This window comes from Crocuta crocuta, unplaced genomic scaffold (genome assembly GCF_008692635.1).
Source record: "Crocuta crocuta isolate KB4526 unplaced genomic scaffold, BGI_CrCroc_1.0 scaffold260, whole genome shotgun sequence".
NCBI classification, from domain to species: Eukaryota; Metazoa; Chordata; class Mammalia; order Carnivora; family Hyaenidae; genus Crocuta; species Crocuta crocuta.
Genome location: NW_027527525.1, coordinates 4311944 through 4333037, shown reverse-complemented (window position 1 = coordinate 4333037; position 21094 = coordinate 4311944). Strand labels below are relative to the sequence as shown.

Genomic DNA, 21094 nt, shown 5'->3' with positions numbered 1-21094 from the left:
GGCTGTATCCCTTCCGACATGCACATTCTGCTTTTCCATGTCACTCTCTCTGCACCCTCTTCCTCCAGCTATAAATTGGAGCTGCAAATTGTGTATATTTATAGAAAACGAGTTCCCCTGTTGTGCGTAAAGTATAAATTTTCTGTAGAGACAGCCACAAGATAAATACCTTTTAAATTTTGTTGCTAACATCATGGCTCCAATCCTAAGTATTTTTTATTTGAAAACCAGGAACAATAGTCAAGCGTCTTTGCAAACTCCTAAACCAACCTGCCGGGCTACATGGATTTCCTTTTGCTTTTCAGACCCCTTCCAGAGCCCTATTTTATGATTGCCCTCCTGGGCCCCACCCAAGCCAGACCCTTCATAGAAAAACAAGCCTACATTCTCACATTGAAATGAAAAGGAAAAGTAGGAGTGAAAAAATATATGAAAACTTTGCCTCTTCTTCCTGGAGAGATACACGTAGACATGCAGGAGGTTCTGTTTACAGCTGCCGGTGGCAGCTTCACTGAGCCCACAGACCTCTGGTGATGGTCAGATGATTACTTCTGACTCTGCCAGAATGTGGCCCCAGTCTAGAGCTTTCCGACACCCTCCAGTGGCTTGTGCCTTCATTAGGGCCTGCTGCCTCTGTAAGCAATGCGTTTATATTTGGGAAATTAGTTACTTGGGTTTAACTTTATTCTTTTGTTTCCAGGGCAATTTTACTTAATGATTCCCAGCCAGGATCATGACAAAATAGTTCGACATCAGACCATTTGTGCCTTGACTTGTGTCTTGCCACAGCTCTGCCGTATGAGGGACACTTCTGATGCCACCAGTGGACACGAACAGGCAGCTTTGTTTCAAAGTCAAAAATAATCATAAAATTATCAAATTATCATTAGTTTAAAGTCAACACCGTTTCTACCTCAGCCAAGGCTGTCTCTACAGCCGGCTATGCAAGTGCTGGTTTATGAATCCAAAGGCAGTGGAGCTGGGCAGCTGACAGACCCGGCCTCAGCCAGAGAGTGTGGGCGCTGGCCTTGTACTTTTGAAGTCATTAACCCAATGGCTTTCACTCCATAAATATGCAATGAGGGCCTGCCCTGCGCTGGGGTCACAGCAGTGTGTAAAACAGGCAATGCTGCCACATGGAGTTTACATTCCAGCCATTCCCGAGATAAATGGTGAAGCAGCCCCAAGCTCCCTCCCCCATCCCCTGTGCTGCTCCTGGGGGAGGCGGCCTCAAGCCCTGGCCCCACACTGCTCCTGGGGGGAGGTGGCCCCATGCTCTTGGGGGCAGGTATTGGAAGAGGCAGGAGATGGTGCTCATAGTTCTTAAAGAACCTTGTGGCCCATATACATACATACATATAAAAATACCTTTATGGCCTCTTTTGTTACCAAGAAAAATAGAGCAGAGCCACTTTATCACCTGAATGTACTGACCTTCATCATCATCGTCCTCCTCCTCCTCCTCATATTACCATGTATTGAGCCCTCAATGTATATAAGTCACTGTGCAAAGCACATACATCATTAAGTCAGTTCTCATGGCCCCATTAAAAGGTATTGTTTGTAATTCCTTTTAAGGCATGAGGTTCAAAAAAGTTAAGCAAATGGCCCAAGGCTGTAGAGCTGGAAAGTAGCAGATTTGGGAACACAGACTCAGGTTTGCCTGGACTTCAAAGCTCACGTTCCTGACCACAGTGGTTGTCCTGACCTGGAGAGCATTTGGAATGTTTGATGCCTCCTTATTTCTTCTTTTCCCCTTCAAGTCTACCCTAGCTGATTATTTTAACTTTCTTCCACTGAGCTCTGTATGCTGAGAAGAGAGATAGTCCGTCACAACCTTGGGCCCAGAAGTTTCCCCTCAGAGCCCAGATGGNGGGATAAGAGGCGCTTGGCAGAAGAGGGTGAGATAGTAGCAAGAGGGAGACAACGAGGCTGACAGCTTTGTCAAGATTATTTTTTAAAGTGCACTCATGCAGGTCAGAAGCAGGTTGGTAACCACCAGAGACAAATTCTTTTCTTTTTGCCTTAGGGGAAGCCAGAATATTTGGGGGCCACAGTGGCTGCTCCTGTTGTGAAGCTGGCTGACGAGGACTATGAGCCACCCAGGCTGTGCTATCACCCCATCTTTTGTGGGAGCCTCTCTGGAGGGGACCTCCTTGCTGTATTTGAACTGCTGCAGGTAAGCAAGCCGGAAGTCGTCTGCACCAGCCGTCTACCTTGTCTTCCTGGCCAGAGCACTTCCATAAAGCTGTGCCTGGTCACTCTCTGCTGTCCTGTGTCTGGAGGGGTCTCCTTCTCGGGATCCGGGAGCTGCCACTTATGAATTCAGGTGTCACAGGCTATTTCTAGACCCCCTGTGATGGATAGGTGAGAGTCCCAGGATGAAAACTCTTTATGGGTTTGGCCAGCAATACTTGAGCAGCCCTATATGCAAAGTCTGGGGTTCATACAGACTATGAGAGGGTATGAGGGAGGAAGGGAGCAAACTTGTGGGCACGTACCATGTGGGACATTCAGTGCCTCATGTAACTTTCATCACATAGACCTCCCTCAAGCCTGTTGAGATCGGCGTTAGGAGTCCCATTTTCCACATTGTAAACTGAGGCTTAGTGCAGTTGTCTGCCCTCCCTCATCATGCAGCTAAGACCTGAACTGAAACCTTTTTTTAAGAGACAGTAAGGAGGGCAGGTGGAGAGAATTCCAAACAGGCTCCACACTGAGCACAGAGCCTGACGTGGGGCTCCATCTCATGACCCTGAAATCATGACCTGAGCCGAAATCAGGAGTCAGATGCTGAACCAAATGAGCCACCCAGGTGCACCTGAACTTGAGACCTTCAAAGCTTTTTGCTCCTTACACTGCATCACATAGCTCCCTGTAGACAGGGAGCTCTTAATCAGTCCCACTAAGACATAGGGGAAATTATGAACATGTGCCTCAGAAGACTTTTCCAGAAAACAGAGGCAGGACACTGGGGCAGAAAGCTGAGACTCTCCGGTCTGACTATCCAGTGAAAACCAGATGGGACATGTAGAAGTCCTGGAGAAAAAGTGGCAGGCCCCGGGGGACTGTTTCAGAGACCATTGCATTCACTAAGGTAGGTGGCATGACACCTTTGGGTCAGACCAATTCCTCTATACATAAGCCTATTTTTCAGAAATCCCATTAGAAAATGTTCACATGGTAGAGAACTGAGAAAGCAAGCACTCCTAACATAGAGATGAGGGAGAAGGAAGGTAATGGAGTCGGATCCCATGGGTGTGGATCTCATTTCCACCACTTGAGGAGTATGTGACCTTGGGTAAGCTACTTAATCTCTCTGTTTCACTTGCAAAATGAGGATGATCAGTCTCCTGAAAGTGCCTGGCATGGAATAAACACTCAACTAATACCATGTATTTTATTAGTAGTAGTAATATGTCATATAATATTAAAGTAAAATGTCTAGTCCCACCTATTTATTTCAGGTGAAGAAGCTGAGCTGTGTAGAGAGGTAGTGATTTGTTTAAAGCAGCAGGTCAGGACCTAGAATCCAGGTAGACTGATTGATTCCCCTGAGTGCTGGAGAGGCTGGAAAGCATGACGGGCCAGGATCAGCCGAGAGGCTAGACAACCTTGTATTCAAATCCAGACTGCCCACATCTGCAGCCTGGGAGTTGCATATGGCTACAGGGGTGAGTTCAAAGAGTCACCCCACTTTGTGGTCTGGTTTTTGCTACAGTTAAGGCAGAATTTTTAATTTTTTTATTGTTATATTTTTTAGGGAGAAAGAGAACACGAGTGGGGAATAATGGCGGGGGGGGGAGAGAGAGAGAGAGAGAGAGAGAGAGGGAGAGAGAGAATCCTAAGCAGGCTCCATGCCCAGCACAGAGCCCAACGTGGGGGTCAATCCCATGACCCTGGGATTATGACCTGAGCAGAAATCAAGAGTCAGATGCTCAACCAACTGAGCCCCTCAGGTAACCCAAGACAGCACTTGGGTGCTGCAAGGATGTATCCACCCAAGGATGGAATGGTTGCCTTAGAGAAAGAGTGAGCTCTCTGTTGGGGGAACTGGAGCTAAGTGAGCCCTAAGAGGAGGGAGTCGCAGGAATTCGGGCACTGGCTCCAGCCCCATAATGGCTGCAGCCTCGGAGGGTAGGAGTGAGGACTAGAAACATTTTTGTCTTACAAGTTGTAGGTTCAGGATCCAGGATGATAAACCAAGAAAGATTCTAATAAAACCAGCTTCCACCAGATGGATGTGTATTACACAGAAACATTTGCTGTTAGAACTGAAAATGACCTTCAAAACCAGCTGATCCCGTCTTTCCTCAAGTGGAAGTCCAGTCAATTTTAGGCATTCAATGACTGATTTTACGTTGAAAGCAGGTAGAGCATGAAATAATATCAAATCAGTATAGAGGGAGTTTTGCCCTCCCCCACACCCCCAGGTTTACTGAGATATAACTGACATATAAAACTGTATACATATAAGGTACACAACATGATTATTTCATAGAGTACATATTATGAAATGATTACCACAATAAAAGTTAGTTATCAAATCCATCCCACATAGCTATCCAACCTCACATAATCACCTTTTTTGTGTGTATCTGAGCAACTTTCAAGTATCCAAGTTAACTATACCTCCCGCCATGCTGTACACTGGATCCCTAGAACTTATTCATCTTATAATTGGAAGTCTGTACCCTTTGACCAGTATCTCCCAATTTCCCCCACCCCATCTCCCACCCCCTGCCCATGGCAACCACCAGTCTACACACTGTTTCTATGAGTTAGGCTTTTTTAGATTCCACATGAAAGTGAGAGCATATGCTATTTGTCTCTCTCTGTTGACATCTCACTTAGCATGATACTCTCAAGGTCCATCCTTATTGTGGCAAATGGAGTTTTGCCCCTTTTGATCCTTATAACTACTTCCAGCAGAAATTCCAGTTTGATGCCGATCCATCTAGAATACCTCTCTTCACTTGCAACCTTCCTTTCTAAGAAAGAGCACAGGCTTCAGTCTCAGTGCCTTTAAAAAAAGGTCAACATTACCAAGAAGAACATTTCCCAAAGTCTGCTTCTTGGGATACCAGTCCAAATATAGTGAAAAGAAAGTGTAAGAAATGTTTCTCAGAACATATTCCAATAACCTGCTTTGTTTTCATTGGTTTTATCTTTAAAGTTGCTTTTCATTTACGGCAAGTGGTACTTGCTTACTTAGCATCATAAAGTTCCCTTTTTAAAAACAAAATATGCCTAATGAAAATGTTCACTGGGCAAAAGTACAGGTGATAAACGCAGTAGAGGAATGGCTGGGAAAGACAGATCTAGTTCAAGGCTCCCATTTTATATGTCAGGAGACTGAGGCTCAGGGTTAACTGACTGGGATTCAGTCAGCTGCTCGTTTCAGGACATGAAGCTGCCTGAAGAGCTCTGAGACTGAGTCCCCTAGTCCCTCAGTGAAGGGCTAGGTGACTGATCCCTACAGGCCCCCTGAGGGCTTGGCTCTCTGGGTCCCGTGGTCCTCCCTCCCTCCACGCTGAGGGTCCCCCTCCCCCTTCCTCCCTCTTCCTCCCTCTCATCCTTCATGCTGAGGGTCCCCCCTCAAAGATGAGGGCCCCCCTCCCCCTTCCTTCTCTCCCTTCCTCCCTGCTGAGGGCCCCCCTCCCCCTTCCTCCCTCACTCCCTTCATGCTGAGGATCCCCACTCAAAGATGAGGGTCCTCCCCACCCTCTTCCCTCCCTCCGCTGCTGAGGGTGCCAGGGAAGTTTCCGCTGCTTCCTGACAGCTGCATTAATTGTCAGAGGTGAGCAGCCTAGGAGATACAATTCATTAGGGTCTCATTAGGACTTCTCATTTGATCGCTTGTTCAAAAAGTAATTTGATCAGCGTGACAGTCTTAGTATGTGGATCGCGTACGTGCTGAGAAGACGAGCTGGCAAATGCCTCCGTTTGTCACCAGCTGCTCTCAGTTTTCATCTGTGGGTGGTTTGCTTCAGCCTCTCCACCTCCATTGCCGAAACGCCTCCCTGTCTCAGAAGGATTTGGTAACTTGGCTCTTCCATGTCCAGACTGAGTTAATTGTCTCCATTTCCCTCCCCTCCCCAAGCCCGCAGCCCCGTGTCCGTCCATCCAGGCCTGCTCATGGCCCCACTGTTTACCACTGTTCTCTGCCTTGAAAACTCGGACTCTGCTTTAGTGTGTGCCCTTAGCCAGGCCAAGCCTGTCCTCCATGGTTTCCATCTTTCCTGCGGCCGTATTTCTCCTCAGGATGGTTGCATCGGCCTCTTCCCTGGTCTTCGAGCTTCTTACCCTTTTCTTGTTCGCTTCACCTTCCTCATTCCTTCCAGAAGACAAGTTAACCTATTCCACTGTCCTCTTCAGAAATCATCAGCGGCCCCTGCTTCTTACCTCCAGAAGCATTTCTTAAAGTCTATTTTGTGGATACCAAATATGCACAGTGAAGAGACAGAGAAATGCCTCGTATTATATCCCTCTTGGGGATTTGGAATATTTGGAATGCCTATTACCATGGTAAACACTCAGAAGATCCACATTTTCCAAACGTTGTAACAAGGAAATTTGTGTGTGTGTGTGTGTGTGTGTTGTATGTGTATGAGAGAGAGAGAGAGAGAACTCTTCATATCTTGTGAAAAGGAAGCCTGGCCCATAGGAGAATGTCAGAGCTCTGTAGCTTGGCATTCAAGGTCTCCTAAAACTTGTCTTCAAACTGCTTCTTTAGCCTCACACTTCCTCGTATTACTCTGCACATCTATGGCCTGTTTATGCCAGGCTACCCTGAGTTCCCTGACCTCACCACACAGATGAGCTCCTGCTGTTAGCCTGTCCTGAAAGTTCTTCACTCCACCCACATCAACTTCTGCCCTACACTCTCCTATTGAGGATAATGGTAATCACCAAAGTTCAGAACAAGAGATGCCTCCTCCAGGAAGCTCTCCCATCTTCTCCTTGGCCAGATTAAATGTTTTCTACCATCCTATAGCACATTGCCTCTTTTTTAAATTCAGGCTACAGTAAGGTCGATTGTTTACAGGCTTGTGTCCACTAATCTGTAGGTTTTTTGAAGGCAGGACTGGTTCAGTCATTCATTCATGCAAACAAATATTACTGAGTGTCCATTATGTGTCAGGCATGTTGTTAAGAATTCATCACTGAATAGGGGCACCTGGGTGGCTCAGTCAGCTTAGCGTTTGATTCTTTATTTTGGTTTAGGTCATGATCTCACAGTTCATGGGATGGAGCCCTGTGTCGGGCTCTGTGCTGACAGCATGGAGCCTGCTTGGGATTCTCTCTCTCTCTCTCTCTCTCTCTCTCTCTCTCCCTCTCCTTCTGGCTTTCTGCCCTCCCTCGCTCATGCTCACACATGCTCTCTCTCTCAAAAATAAATAAACATTTTTTAAAAATCCATCAGTGAATAAAACAGAGAAAACTCCCACCCTCATGGGACTTACATTCTAGTGACCGGGAGATAATAGAGGATACTATGTAAATTACAATGTAACAACAGTGTGATAAATACTAAGAAGAAACGGTAATGTCCTGTAAGATGTGGAGAGGAATGCATGTTGGGGGAGAGGCCGGAGTCAACATTTTAGGCATCCAGGGAAGCTTCACTGAGAAAGTGGTATGTAAGTCAGGACCTGGAAGGTCATGACAAGTAGGGCATGCAGGTATATGGGCAAAGAGCATTAGGTGCAGGGAGAACAGCAAATGCCAGCACCTGAAGCCCAAGTATGCCTGGCATCTTCAAGGACCAGCAAGGACGTTGGTGTGGCTGCGGTGGAGTGTAGCTGGAGTCAGAGGAAGGTCACGTGAGTGCTATAAGGAGTTTGGCTTTTCTTTCATAAGAGATGGGAAGCCAAGAGAGAATTCTGAGCATATCTGATGTATGTTGAAAACTATGGATGCTGGATTGAGTATATGCTGAAGGGGCCCAGGGGGAAGCAAGGAGGGCATGTGGGAGCCTCTTCAGGTAATCCAGACTGGAGAACTGAAGAACTTGGATCAAGAGTGTAGCCATGAGGGGCGCCTGGGTGGCTCAGTCAGTTAGCATCCAACTTCAGCTCAGGTGATGATCTCACAGTTCGTGCTTTGAGCACCACGTCCAAGCTCTGTGCTGACAGCTCAGAGCCTGGAGCCTGCTTTGGATTTTGTGTCTCCCTCTCTCTCTCCCCCCTCCCTCACTCATGCTCTGTCTCTATCTCTCAAGAAATGAATAAACATTAAAAAAATTAAAAATAATTTTTAAAAAGTGTAATCATGAAAAAAGAGGATTCTGGTGGATCCACAGGATTGCCTGCTGAGTTGGCCGTGGGGTGTGAGAGTCATCACATCACACATGGAAGTCAACACTAATATTTCACCCATAGTAGACCCAATACAATATTTTCAAACATGTGTCAGGCACTCACAAAAATATGTAGAGAAAAGTTGAGCCTAGAACGATATTTTCCTAGCACAAGGATTTTTTTTTTAACAGTTTACTGTCAAGCTGGTTTTTTTTTTAATTTTTTATATTTTATTTATTTCTGAGAGAGAGAGAGAGAGAGAGAGCAAGAGTGAGCAGGGGAGGGTCAGAGAGAGGGAGACCCAGGACCTGAAACAGGCTCCAGGCTCTGAGCTGGCTGTCAGCACAGAGCCTGATGTGGGGCTCGAACCCATGAACTGTGAGATCATGACCTGAGCTGAAGTCAGATACTTAACCAACTGAGCCACCCAGGCTCCCCTGTCAAGTTGGTTTCCATATAACACCCAATGCTCGTCTCAACAAGTTGCTTTTGAGGTAGTTTGGGGCATAGCGATCCTAGATCACCTGAATCCAGTTGAAGATTAAGATGGTGTGAATTTGAGCTTCTGCCTTTGCTCTTTCTGGTTGACACTTACTTCTAGGGAACTTACGTGTGCCCTGCACAACGTTCTTCACAGCAACCAATGAGTTAGATGTCATGATCTTCACTTTACAAAATGACAGAGCTCAGAGATACTGAGCAACTTTTCCAAGTTCACACAGCTAGCAAGCAATGGAGGCCTGGACTGTACTGCCCACGGCACCGAAGAAGAGGGGCAGTGCAAGTATAAATGATGGGCTGAGGGACCCAGAGGATGTGGAAGGGCTTCTGAGCAGCAGGGACTTTTCAGATGAGCAGGGCTGGGCCTAGGGTCATGCATGACCCTGAGAGTGGCACCTCCCTTAATTTTGCACCCTAGGTCTTTGTCCTGGCCCTGCATCTAGACCACCTTTGAGGTCCAGAGATTTTGTCTCCACTGGGATATTCTAGCTGGGACATCAGCTTTTGGACCAGCCTATTCAACCCGCCTCTGATGCTCACATCTTGCCTTCATAAGAATCCTTTTTTTTTTTTTTTAAGTTTATTTATTTATTTTGAGAGAGACAGAGAGCAAGCAAATGAACAGGGGAAAGGCAGAGAGAGAATGCCAACCCCAATCCCAATGCAGGGCTCAAACTCACAAACTGCAAGATCATGACCTCAGCTGAAACCAAGAGTCAGATGCTTAACCTACTGAGCCACCCAAATGCCCCATAATGATTCTTTATCTTCCTCTGGGCCCATTATAAGCCAGCAGCTGACCCATTTCCCTGTGAGAACGTCTAGTCTTGGCTGGGAGTAGAGTCATTCAGGCTACACCACAGTGTGGAGCCCTTCAAGGCCTGTGTTGAGCTCAAGGGCATCTGTCAGGCAAACCTTCTTCAGGACATTTCCCGGCAGCCCCAGATGAGGAAACGTGGTTCTTTTATAAGAGCCCAGCTGGGGGCCCCATCTATGCCAATGTGTGGCTTTCCCCCTGCAATTGGAGGAGAGTTAGCTTTCTCAGGGGGCGAGGTTTTGCAGGCTGCATCGCTCACGGCCGGGCAGTGCTGGGTGCGCATCCTCATGGCTTCCAGCACCTTTATGTGGTCTGGTTCTGCAGCTTCATTGTCCTCAGCCTATTTGGCCTCCACAGCGTCTGCCGTCTTCTTTGTCAGAGCTTTCTTATAATTAGCTTAACCCCATCTGCATTGCCAACTAGAATATGTCTGCAAAGAAATGGTGATATGTTTGTGCTTTGCAGGTTGTGATGAGCAATTAAGCTTTCTCGAGCATATGGAGCTAATGTGTCAGGCAGCCAATAAACATTTATCAGGAACCCGCTGGATGTGGAGCTCTGCTCCAGGGGCTTAGAGATGAAATGAAGTAAACAGAGGCTTCCTCTTGACCAAGTCAGACAAACATGCCCCATGCATCTGACTCTCAAGGGGCTTGAAGGGTCATCTGGCCTGATATCTGAGGCCCAGAGAAAGGAAGGGACTCACACAGGGTCACACAGCAGGGTCTGGTGTCCAGGCTCAGCCCACTGATTTCTGCACTAACCTTCCACAGAAGACACACTGTATTCCAAGGACTGACGGGTAGGAGAATGGCCACAGAGACTGTGGTCAAATCAGGGACAGGTTTTGGGAAGATATAGACAATGAGCTGGGTCTCGAAGGCAGTGTGGGGTGGCCTCAGGAGACTTTCCAAGACCTTCATGTGAGATTTCAGTGATGATCCTTCCAGTGGTTTCCTTTTTTTTTTTTTTAAGTTTATTTGTTTATTTTGAGGGAGAGACAGAGCACTAGTGGGAAGGAGCAGAGAGAGAGAGGGAGAGAAAGAATCCCAAGCAGGCTCCACAGAATCCCTATCAGTGCAGTGCCTGACACGGGGTTTGAACTCATGAACTGTGAGTTCATGACCAGAGTAGAAACCAAGAGTTGGACACTCGACCAACTGAGCCACCCAGGGGCACCCCTCCTGTGGTTTCTGTATGGCCAAATGCACAGGAAATGACACCTTTTCATCCTGGAGGTCTGTCTTCAGAGGACTCCATTTCTGTTTCACTGATGAAGACATAGTCTCTATTTGACTAACTAGGAATCTCTTTAGTAGTAGTGTGTAATGGGGGTGTAGTTAAGTCTCAGAGCTCAGAACCAGGTCAGAACCCTTTTCCGCCCCCAAATGCTGACACTTGGTGACATTCCATCCTTTTGTGAGGACCTCCTCTATATTGTTAACAGCTTATTAACCTGTTAACTTAGTGGCACATTGTAAGTGCTCACTAAATGCTGGTCACCTTCGTGAAAGCATCGATGAATAAATATTGGTCAACGAATAAATAATTCAGTGTGATAAAATGCACTGTTGTTGGTCTACTTGAAGCTGGAAACACTACTTTTGTTGAGTGAGTGTCATGTGGGTGAGGCAGTGCTGTGCCGGTTGGTCTTCACTGCTTCTCCCCGACCTTCCAACCAGCCCTTGCTCTGTGTGGTAGGTCCCTTCATCTGGGCTGCAAGGACTTCCTCCCGTTGACCCACCAGATGTCACCCACATCTACCCAGTTCCTGCCAGCATTCGGCCCGTGCTGAGTAAATACCGAGTGGAGGTATGGTGCAGGGGAAGACTGACTCATTCTTTGGGGCTGCAGGGCAGTGGTGCATTGCCGTCCGCGCCTGCATTGTCTGAGGGGAGTGTGGGGTGGAAATGAGGCGTGGTTGATAGGACGGGGCCCTCAGGGAGCTGCACAGCCCGTTCCAGAACATACCATAGTAGTTCCCGGGGAGCACCTCTGGCTTCCACACCCAGCCCAGCGCCCTCACGCTGGCTCCTCCCTGGGTCTCTGAGTGACAGCTCTGCCCGTCCTCTCGTCAGGTTCTCTTCTGGGGAGTCCGAGAAATGAAGAAGGTGCAGCTGCTGTCGGTGGATCGGCCGCAGGTCCTCATCGAGTGTGGGGGCCGGGGAGTCAAGTCCTGTGTGATCCAGAGCTACAAGAACAACCCGAACTTCAGCATCCAGGCAGACGCTTTCGAAGTGGTACCGCCTCCCCTTCTCCTGCCCGCTCCTTTCCTTCATTTCCACAGAGGGAACCCCCCTCCTTCATTTGCTTGGCTTGGGGACATGCTTTGGAGTTTGAGCATGTCCACTACCTATGAGGAAGGATGGTCTAATTTAGTGAAAAGTGGGACTCTCAGGATGGGATGAAATAGACTTTTGTTATTGCTGCTGTGCTGTTGTTTTGTTTTTATAGGTTTGGTAAATCAAGGCAGGTTGACAGTGGTTCCCAGAGTGTGGCCCCCAATTCATCAGCATCAGCATCCCCTGGGAACGTGTTAGAAATGCAGGTTCTCAGGCCCCGCCCCAGTACTGCTGAATCAAAACTGCTGTGGGCTAAGGCCCAGCTCAACAAGCTCTCTGGGTGATTCTGATGCGTGCTCAAGTTGGCAAATCACTGGCCTAGGAGCTTCCTTAGCGAGACTTACTTTAGCAGTTAGACTTTTAAAAAAATTATTCGTACATAGTGTATCAGTGGCTTACAGGCGAACTTGTGTTTCTAAAGTGATGTTTTCTCACCCCCACGCTTCTGTTTATTTCGATATTGAGCACATTTTTGTGCTCTCATCTGGAAGTAACTGTGGAGAAGGTTTGCTTTGTGCAACCCAGTCAGCTCCGATGGCCGCATCTTCTAAATTAGCGGGGACTGGAATTGGGGAATGTGCGCGGTGTTCACAAACCTATCACACTGGGCATTGTCAGGCCTCTGGGCCTCCCCGGGGTGGGGGTGGGGGACAAGATGGAGGCCACTGGCCCCTCACCCTCAGCTCCATTTTTAATGTATCCCCTTCCATCTGTTTTCTTGAGTCTGGGTCAGTGTTCATTTGAGTCGAGAGTTCTGCTGGTACGTAATGACAAAATAGGATTGAAGACTATTACTTACCACTAAGAGTTTGGCAGTCTGTGAGTTTTGCAATTTACACCTGGGATGACTTGTTAGTTTCATCCTCTTATGGGTAATGATTCCCTGGCTTGGAAGGCAATGCTCCCGACTTTTGACCGGCTGCAGGGGTGATCTGGGAGAACAGAGGGAGGAGGGGTGCCTGGCTTGCTTCGGTCGGGCCCCTGAACAGGTCAGCAGAGCGCCAGCCGCTGGGCTCAGCCCAGGCAGCGCCCCCACCTTACTGTGGCTTCTCCTCCCAGGAGCTGCCTGAGAATGAGCTTCTGCACCCGCCCCTCAGCATCTGCGTGGTGGACTGGAGAGCTTTCGGGAGGAGCACCCTGGTGGGCACCTACACCATCAACTGCTTGAAGCAGTTTTTGTGTAAACCCAAGGAGCCCCTGGCCCCCCTGTCAGAGGTGGACGGAACCCAAGTTGAGCAAGGTAGGAAGTGCCTTTTAGATTTTCTGGAGCTTCAGACCCCAAAACCGTAGTGCCTGCAGGGAGGGGTCTGCTATGGGACGCTGCACGAAGAGGGGGCCCCATGGTCAAGTCAAGTGGAGCTTTCTGAAGACTTTGCTCCTACAGGCCCTTCAGCTTCTTTAGCTGCCAGATTCTGACTCTAGGATTGACACCAGGGTCAGCCCCTCGAAGCGGGCTTCCGCAAATATGACTCCAGCTCCCTTCCAGCTTTGCTCCCTGACATTTTTCTTTGCTTGCTGTTACTTTGATTTGTTCCATTTTGGATCTCAGGTGAAGAGTTGAATTAACAGCACTTCTCTGTTCATGCTGTGCAGTCATCATTGGTCTGGTGAAAGCTTCTGTTTCATACCACCACGCCCCTGTGCCTTATTCCCCATTCCCTCTCCCAACCCCCCGCCCACTGCAGGCCCCACGCTGCTCCGCTTTGTAAGATTTCAATCCGTTTAATCAACGTTTATAATATGATGCTGTAATCTTCATTTGGTTTTGTACTCTTTTTGCTGAAAGCCGTGCTTTAAGACCTATTCACATTGCTGCGTGTACGTTAGCTTGTTGCCCACACCTGCTGATCTACCCCACATTGCTTTTCCTTTCCCTTGATATTGGACCCCTTAGGCTATCTCCAACTCCCCACCCCACAAATGATGCCATTGTGAATATCCTTATGAGTGCTGCCCAAGGGAGGATCCTGCATGACATTTTCTTTGGAATATGCATCCAGGAGTGAGATTATGGACTCACAGGAATGTGCAGATGTCATTCTACCAAGTACTGCTAGAGGGCGCTCTAGAGAGCTGTGCTGGTTTACACCAGTCTACACCAGTCTACACCAGTCTACATTGCTACCATTCTGCATCTGGAGTACCATTTTCTTCTTCCTCAATACCACCTGCCATTATCCACCTTTCTGAGTTTTTTGTTTTGTTTTGGTTTGGTTTTTGCCCCTCTGCTGGGTATAAAGTAGTATCTCATTTTTATTTTAGCTTGGTTGTCTCTGATTACTGTTGAATTTTATACATCTCTTCACATGCTTTTGCCATCTTGATCTCCCTCCTGTGATTTCCTGCTCACATCCCTGGCCCATGTTTTATGTGTTTTTCAAAACATTTTCTTTTTTTGTGTATTCTAGATGTTAATATCCTGTAGATTATATCTTCTCCGAGTCTGATAACTGCTAACCTGTCTGTGGTCTGCATCTTTGAACAGAAATTCTTAATTTTAATGTAATCCTATTTTGACTGAATTTTAAACTTTATGGCTTGCTCTTTCAGAATTTTGTTAGAAACCCCATTCTTAATTCTTGGTCACAAAAATGTTGTTTTGTATTTTCTTCTATTGTTATGTTTTTAACTTTCACATTAGATCTTCAGTTATCTGTGTTTGTATGTGATTTAAGATAGGGATCCTGCTACATTTCTCTCCATAGGAACATCATTTTCCTCCAAAGAGTCTCCTAACTTTCCCCATTGTTTTGTGCTGTCAGCTTTTTCATGAATCAAGTAGCCACACATCCCTAGTCTATTTTTGAGTTTTCTATTCTATCCCATTGATCTTTCCACTTCTGCGCTGAGCACAGAGTAGATGCCCATTACATGTTTGTGGAGTCGCAATTGCTCTTGAAAAGTCAGCAACTGGGGAAGAGAAACTCTGAAGGCCATGCAGCTGTGGAGACTCCCAACTGGGAAATGTTTCTAAGTACTGGATTCTACAGCACAAAATGGAGAAGAGAGGACCCTTGGCAAGAAAGGAGAGTGTTAGGACCTTTTCGAGTTAAAAATCTCACAAAGTCCAGGAACCGACCCCTATGTCCTGACAAGCTCATGTTCTCATGTGCCCAGAGTCAAGCTTGCAGTTAGGAGTTCACAGATCTCTAGAGCTTCCCAAGTTTCCCTGAGTTAGCTGGCACTGGGAAAAAAACAATCCACACAGAGGACCTGTGTCTTAAACCTTGATATGTATTTTCCTTATAACCACAGTTATTTAAAATTATTCCAAAAAGATCAGTAATAAGTACAGCCATTAATTGATTCCTGATGCCTTACATCGTGATCTCACTTATCCTCCAGTGAGATTGGTTGTTTTCTTTGTTTTTTGTTTTTTTTTTTACTGTCATTTTATAAATAAGGAAAATGAGATTCAGAGATGTTAGGAATTTGCCATAATTTGAATCCAGATCTGTCTGATTTCCAGTATTGAGTCTCTGAAATGGCCACTCTGTTTAGCATCCCAGTTTCCTGACCTGATGTATTTCCATTTCACCTGTTTCAGACTCGCTAATAACGACTGAGCCCTCCGGGTCCCTCAGCTCCTCCCAGGAGCCGCCAACGGATCACATCTATGTGGATGTAGAGCCGCCTCCCACTGTGGTACCCGACTCTGCCCAAATTCAGCCAACCAGCTTGGTTGACATCCCTGACTCATCTCCTATGCTTGAGCCTGAACCCAAACCTGCAGAAGAGGAGCCACCAAAAGATAGCAAAGCCAAGGTCAGAGTGTAACCCTTCTTCCTATTTCCAAGGCTTTGCACTGGAGGCTTGATACAAATCCTCCCACCTGCTAGCTGTGCAACGAGGAGCAAGTAACTTTGCGTCTCTGAGCCTCAGTTTCTTCATCTGTAAAATGAGTACACTGATACCCACTTCATAGCATTGCTGTGGAACCAGAGAAGTCAGCGTATAATGAAATTCAAGTGCTAGTCAACTGTGGCAGTCGTATTTAATTGAACAGAAGCTATTCTCAATTCATTAACTTGGAAAGACAATAGTTTTCTTACCTAGGCCTATTCCACAAATATTTAGAACCTACTTTGAATTTTTTTGAATTTTTTGAATTTATTTCTGAGTGAGAGAGAGAGAGACAGCGTGAACAGGGGAGGGTCAGAGAGAGAGGGAGACACAGAATCTGAAGCAGGCTCCAGTCTGTGAGCTAGCTGTTGGTACAGAGCCCGATGCGGGGCTCGAACCCACGAACTGGGAGATCATGACCTGAGCCAAAGTCGGGTGCTTAACCAACTGAGACACCCAGGCACCCCTATTTAGAACCTACTTTGTACAAGGACAAGTAAGACCAAAAATAAAAATCTAAAATCTCTGGAATCTAAAGAGAAATGAGACCCCTCATCCTCAGCTGAGATTCTGGAAAGCAAGATAAACAAGTACACAAAGAGCCATAAAACAAGAATGTGATGAATCTTTCTAAGTCCTAAATTTGAGTGCAAAATCCTGGTGTATCAACCGACTGAAGAGGAAGCCAGTGTTTTTTTCTTTTTCTTTTTTTAATGTTTATTTAAGTTTTGAGAGAGAGGGAAAGCCCATGAGTGGGGGAGGGACACAGAGAGAGGGAGTACACAGAATCCGAAGCAGTCTCTAGGCTCAGCTATCAGCACCAGAGCCTGATGCAAGGCTCAACCCCACAAACCGTAAGATCATGGCCTGAGCCAAAGTTGGATGCTTAACTGACTGAGCCACCCAGGCGTCCCAAGGAGGAGGCAGTGTTAAGAAAGTCCTGAGGGACTGCCTGCCCAGCAAATGGTAAAGGCTCAAATAAAAAACAGAGTAAGACAGGTTCGTGGATATGTGCTCAGGCCGTTCTTATCTTATTGATGCTCATTGTGACCCTCCTGGGCATCTTGAGGGGTTCTCTGTACCCCACCAGCATTGCACCTGACACTTTATGTTAGAATCCCCAGTTGAAGTGTGTGTTGCCACCATAAAAGTGTGGGCCCCACCTGGTCACAGACGATTTTTTTAAAGATCCTTGTACCTCCTGTACTTGATAAAGTGCCTGGCACATTGTAGGTACTCAAGAGATGTCTGAGAGCAAACAGATGATAGGTACATGATAAGTCTGTCACAGGGCCACTGTCTTCTCCCCAAATGCCTCCTTTCTGTTGTTTATGTATCGCTGTCTCTCCTGTACCTCCTTACTTATGTTGTTGGTATCAAAGGGAAATTTGTCTACATTATGTCAGTTAATCCTCACAACGGTGAAGGAAGCAGGTTTGAAGGTCCCCTAGCTGAGGACACTGAGAATCACAAAACTTATATTAATCGCTCAGCAGTTAATGCGTTTTCTGCCCTAGCACCCCGTACCAGGCAGCCTGTGTCCCTCTACTGAATTAAGCTTCCTAAGTGTAGGAATAGTTCCTCATTCCCCTTGGGTCCCCAGAACAGAGCGCAGTATCTCGCACCCCCGTGTTTAAATAATAATAAATGTTTGCTGAATAAATGAGTGAATGGATGGCTGGGTGATTAAAGGGTCATTTATTGAAGTGGTACAGAGAGCGTCAGCCACAAAACCTGCCTGTGCCTTCGTCTGTTCTCTTCTTCAGGAAACCGGCCAGCCACCAGGCCTAACTAATAATCCATGCCTCATTCCTTGCCAGGATGCCAGGAAACCTACCCGAAAGTCAACCAAAAGAAGAAGGAGAACCATAGCGGATGAATCCGCTGAAAACGTCATTGACTGGTGGTCCAAATATTATGCCTCCCTGAAGAAAGCCCAGAAGGTAGAGTCTCTCCTGGCTGTGACGGTCAAGGGATTTGATAAGAAAACACAGCACCCTCCACCCCTCCTCAATCCCACAGTACCTATCCCCTTTGAGATTCTGCTATAGCTAGGGCCTTCTCAGGTGTCATTCTGTTAACTGCAGAAAGGTTTGAAGCCTGGAAGGACCAGGGATCCAGAATTGCAAAATCCTCACCCTCCGGCCGAGGCTGACCCTAGGATGCAGGCTCTGTTGTCAATGCTGGAGGGACGTTCAGTCTGGCGTAGCATCTGGAGATCTTCCCCCACGTCAGACTCAGAAAGATCCAGCCACAGGCAAGGGGGTCCCTGGATAGATGTGCATAGTGATGGGGGGGTGCCTCAGGTATCCCCTGGAGATACCCAGATCAAAGGGTCCCCAGTCTCCAGCAGGATTCTAAGTTCATATCGGAAGGTATCAGAGAAAAGGCAGAGGATCTGGCCTTAGCGAATGGGAATAACCAACAGGTTGCTAAAGCCGGGCCTCGTGTACATGGAACAAGAAAAAGATTGAGCTATAAAGTGGGAGAACCACTGGAAAGTAGGTCAAGAGATTCAGGGGAAAGCCCAGTGGCTGAATTTGGTAAAACTTCTCATCCTCGAGTCAACAAGGGAAGGAAAATGGGGCGCCTGGGTGGCTTAGTCGGTTGAGCGTCCGACTTTCGCTTAGGTCATGATCTCGCGGTTCGTGGGTTCAGGCCCCGCGTCGGGCTCTGTGCTGACTGCCAGCTCAGAGCCTGGAGCCTATTCCGGAGCCTGGATCTCCCTCTCTCTCTGACCCTCCCCTGCTCACGCTGTCTCTCTTTCTCTCCTAGAAATAAATAAAATATTAAAAAAAAAAAAACAAGGGAAGGAAAATGAGTCATATGTTATCATCACATTCAATTGAATAGAAACTCTTCTGATTCTTTTGTTTGGAAAGTCCATTGTGTCTTCATCTAGGGCCTCCCGTGAATACTGATGTATAGTTAAATAAACCAAATGGTGGCCCCTGCCTCCAAATTCCGTCCTGCTGCTGCACTGCACGCTACCACCTGTAGGGAGGGCTCAGCCCTCTCTCCTTGCTCTGCTAACCTCCCCAGCCCCGGGGACCAACCCCGAAACCCCACAGCCTGGCATGCCAGCAGGTAAAACCTGTGGTGCAGAGTGGGTGATATTCCAGGGAGGTAGAAACACTGGGGAAGAGAGGTAGTAGCTGAGAAGGGGCCGTGCACAGAGGACAAAGAAGTGTGTAGCTTGCTGGCTCTTTTCTTGGATGCGGGGGCACCTCTTCCATAGGGCTGGCCATCTCGCTGCGTTCTGTCAGTGAGGCTTCACTTGGGGACAGTTTGCATAGGCTTTTAAGACGGCATCTCTGAGAATGCAGAGGGCTATTTGCAGTCAGGATCCATACGCGAGGCATGGTGGTATCAATAATCCTGTCTCCCTCTTCTCTCCAAGGAAAAGCAGAGCAGTCCCAAGGAGAAGAGAGGCAATGCAGGTAAGGGGCTGGCCTGCAGGTATGCGAGCATGGACTCTCCCAATGAGGAGAGAAAATTTCTAAAAGAGAGCGGTGAGAGGCACGGTAGTTCTCTGCTCCCTCATTTCCCAAGTGAGGAACAATCTCTGTATAAAGAACAATACTGTATGAAGGTCACGTAACTAATTTGAGCTGGACTGGGACCAGATCCCAAGGATGCTGAACTCAGTTCAGTGCTGGAACCATCCTCTGGCTCCCGTCTTGATGTAGAAAACAGCAGGGCAAAAGCGGGAAGCGCACTGATGGGCCAGTGTGAGTATGGTGAGCTTTGATAGAGGTGGCCTGGATTTTAGGTTCCCAACTCAGTTTGTGAGGATCGGGTAGATCTGTCTTGGTAGAAGTTCAGATGAAAGAGGCCAAGATTTGAAATGACCTACAAGGGCAGGTCTTGGCCCGAAGTCAATAGTGACAGCAAGGGGCTGGTGCTGTTTCAGGTGACCCTGAAAGAAGTAGGAAAACCAGGACCAGGCTCACTCGGTTCCTTGGACCACTCCTAATTGGCAGATTTAATCCCAAGACCAGCCTCATGACATTGGCAATGGTATCTTCACTTTGCAGATGAGGAAACAGGTACAAAGATATGGAGGAGCCCGCTCAAGTTTACGGGGCTGGAAAATAGCAGAGCTAGGGGTCAGCCTCAGGCAGTTTTTTCCTTAGAGACTGCTCCTGGAAAATGCCTGAGTAATCTCTCTAACTACATTTGTGATTTGCTGCAAGACCCTTAATGTATCTGAGCTTCAGGTTGCTGAACTAGATGATTCTCTCAAGTCCCTAAGCAGATCTAAGAGGAAATAATAACTAAAAGCTTTGGAGAGTGTCCAACTTGGGTCTGTTCTTAGCTAGCTGGATGACTGGGTAGCTTACTTATTTATTTCCCTCTCTGTGCCTAGTTTAATGAATTCCTACATATACCAGGACAGGCCAGGATATTGCCTGGCCCCGGGGGAATCTGATGTCATTGCTTTGCTATGTGAGTGGCATCTCCTCCCGTCCTGCGTCCTGCAGTGAAATGTTGCTATTTCTTTTTGGAAATAAAAGTCATGACATACATTGCGGAGCAAAGGGAAGAAGGGAGTTTGACTTTGTTCCTTCCCAACAGTCCCGGGAAACCTAACGATTTCCACTAAATATCCACAGGGGTGAAACCAGACGAGGTGGTGGTAAATATAGAAGATGGGCCAAAAAAGAAGAAAGACAAAATGCTCAAGAAGAAACTCAAAGAGGATGAAATCCCCAACCTAGCCATCTTGCAGGTGCGTGGACACAGCCATCTTGGCCATGGATGGGGCGGGAGGCTCCGGAGGCAGGTTTTGCTACTGCTTCAGTCAACCCTAGTAATGCTTTTGTCTGAACTAACTTAGTTTGTCTTCATTACAATCACGAATGCAGAGAAATGAACCTTAACAAGCATGAGAGCCCAAACAATGGAGCGTGCTAATTTTCTGTTTTCCATGTCCTCATATTGAGAAGGGGCATAACTTACATTTGTGAGCCTGGATCCAGCAAGGTAATTTGCAGTGGATGAGTTCCCCTTGGCTCAGCTTTCAGAGATTGACATTATCATGCTCAAAATATGATCAAAATAGCAGGAATTTTAACTCTCACTATAGTCAGCTCCATCAGACCAATCTTAACATTAGTCAGAGGCTATTAGCTAGAGGCATATTTATGGATATGAAAATTGGGAGTATTGGGGTGCCTGGTTGGCTCAGTTGGTTAAGCATCCGACTCTTGATTTTGGCTCAGGTCATGATCTCACGGTTCCTGGGGTCGAGCCCTGAATAGAACGCTGCACTGACAGTATGGCGT

At 47.2% G+C, this 21094-nt stretch overlaps 1 protein-coding gene across 2 annotated transcripts in view; it reads left to right on the top strand.

Annotated features, from left to right (window-relative positions):
- FER1L6 (fer-1 like family member 6) overlaps positions 1 to 21094 on the top strand; it is a 121617-nt gene that overhangs the window by 63168 nt on the left and 37355 nt on the right. Inside the window, exons 21-28 of one of the 2 annotated variants that reach the window (XM_077764622.1) lie at positions 2030 to 2179; positions 11323 to 11433; positions 11700 to 11861; positions 13023 to 13203; positions 15511 to 15728; positions 17627 to 17749; positions 19207 to 19246; positions 20423 to 20538. In XM_077764622.1, the coding sequence (XP_077620748.1) occupies positions 2030 to 2179; positions 11323 to 11433; positions 11700 to 11861; positions 13023 to 13203; positions 15511 to 15728; positions 17627 to 17749; positions 19207 to 19246; positions 20423 to 20538 (1101 nt within the window). Of the gene's footprint in view, positions 1 to 2029; positions 2180 to 11322; positions 11434 to 11699; positions 11862 to 13022; positions 13213 to 15510; positions 15729 to 17626; positions 17750 to 19206; positions 19247 to 20422; positions 20539 to 21094 lie in introns of both variants that reach the window. The other variant, XM_077764631.1, reaches the window with a different exon arrangement.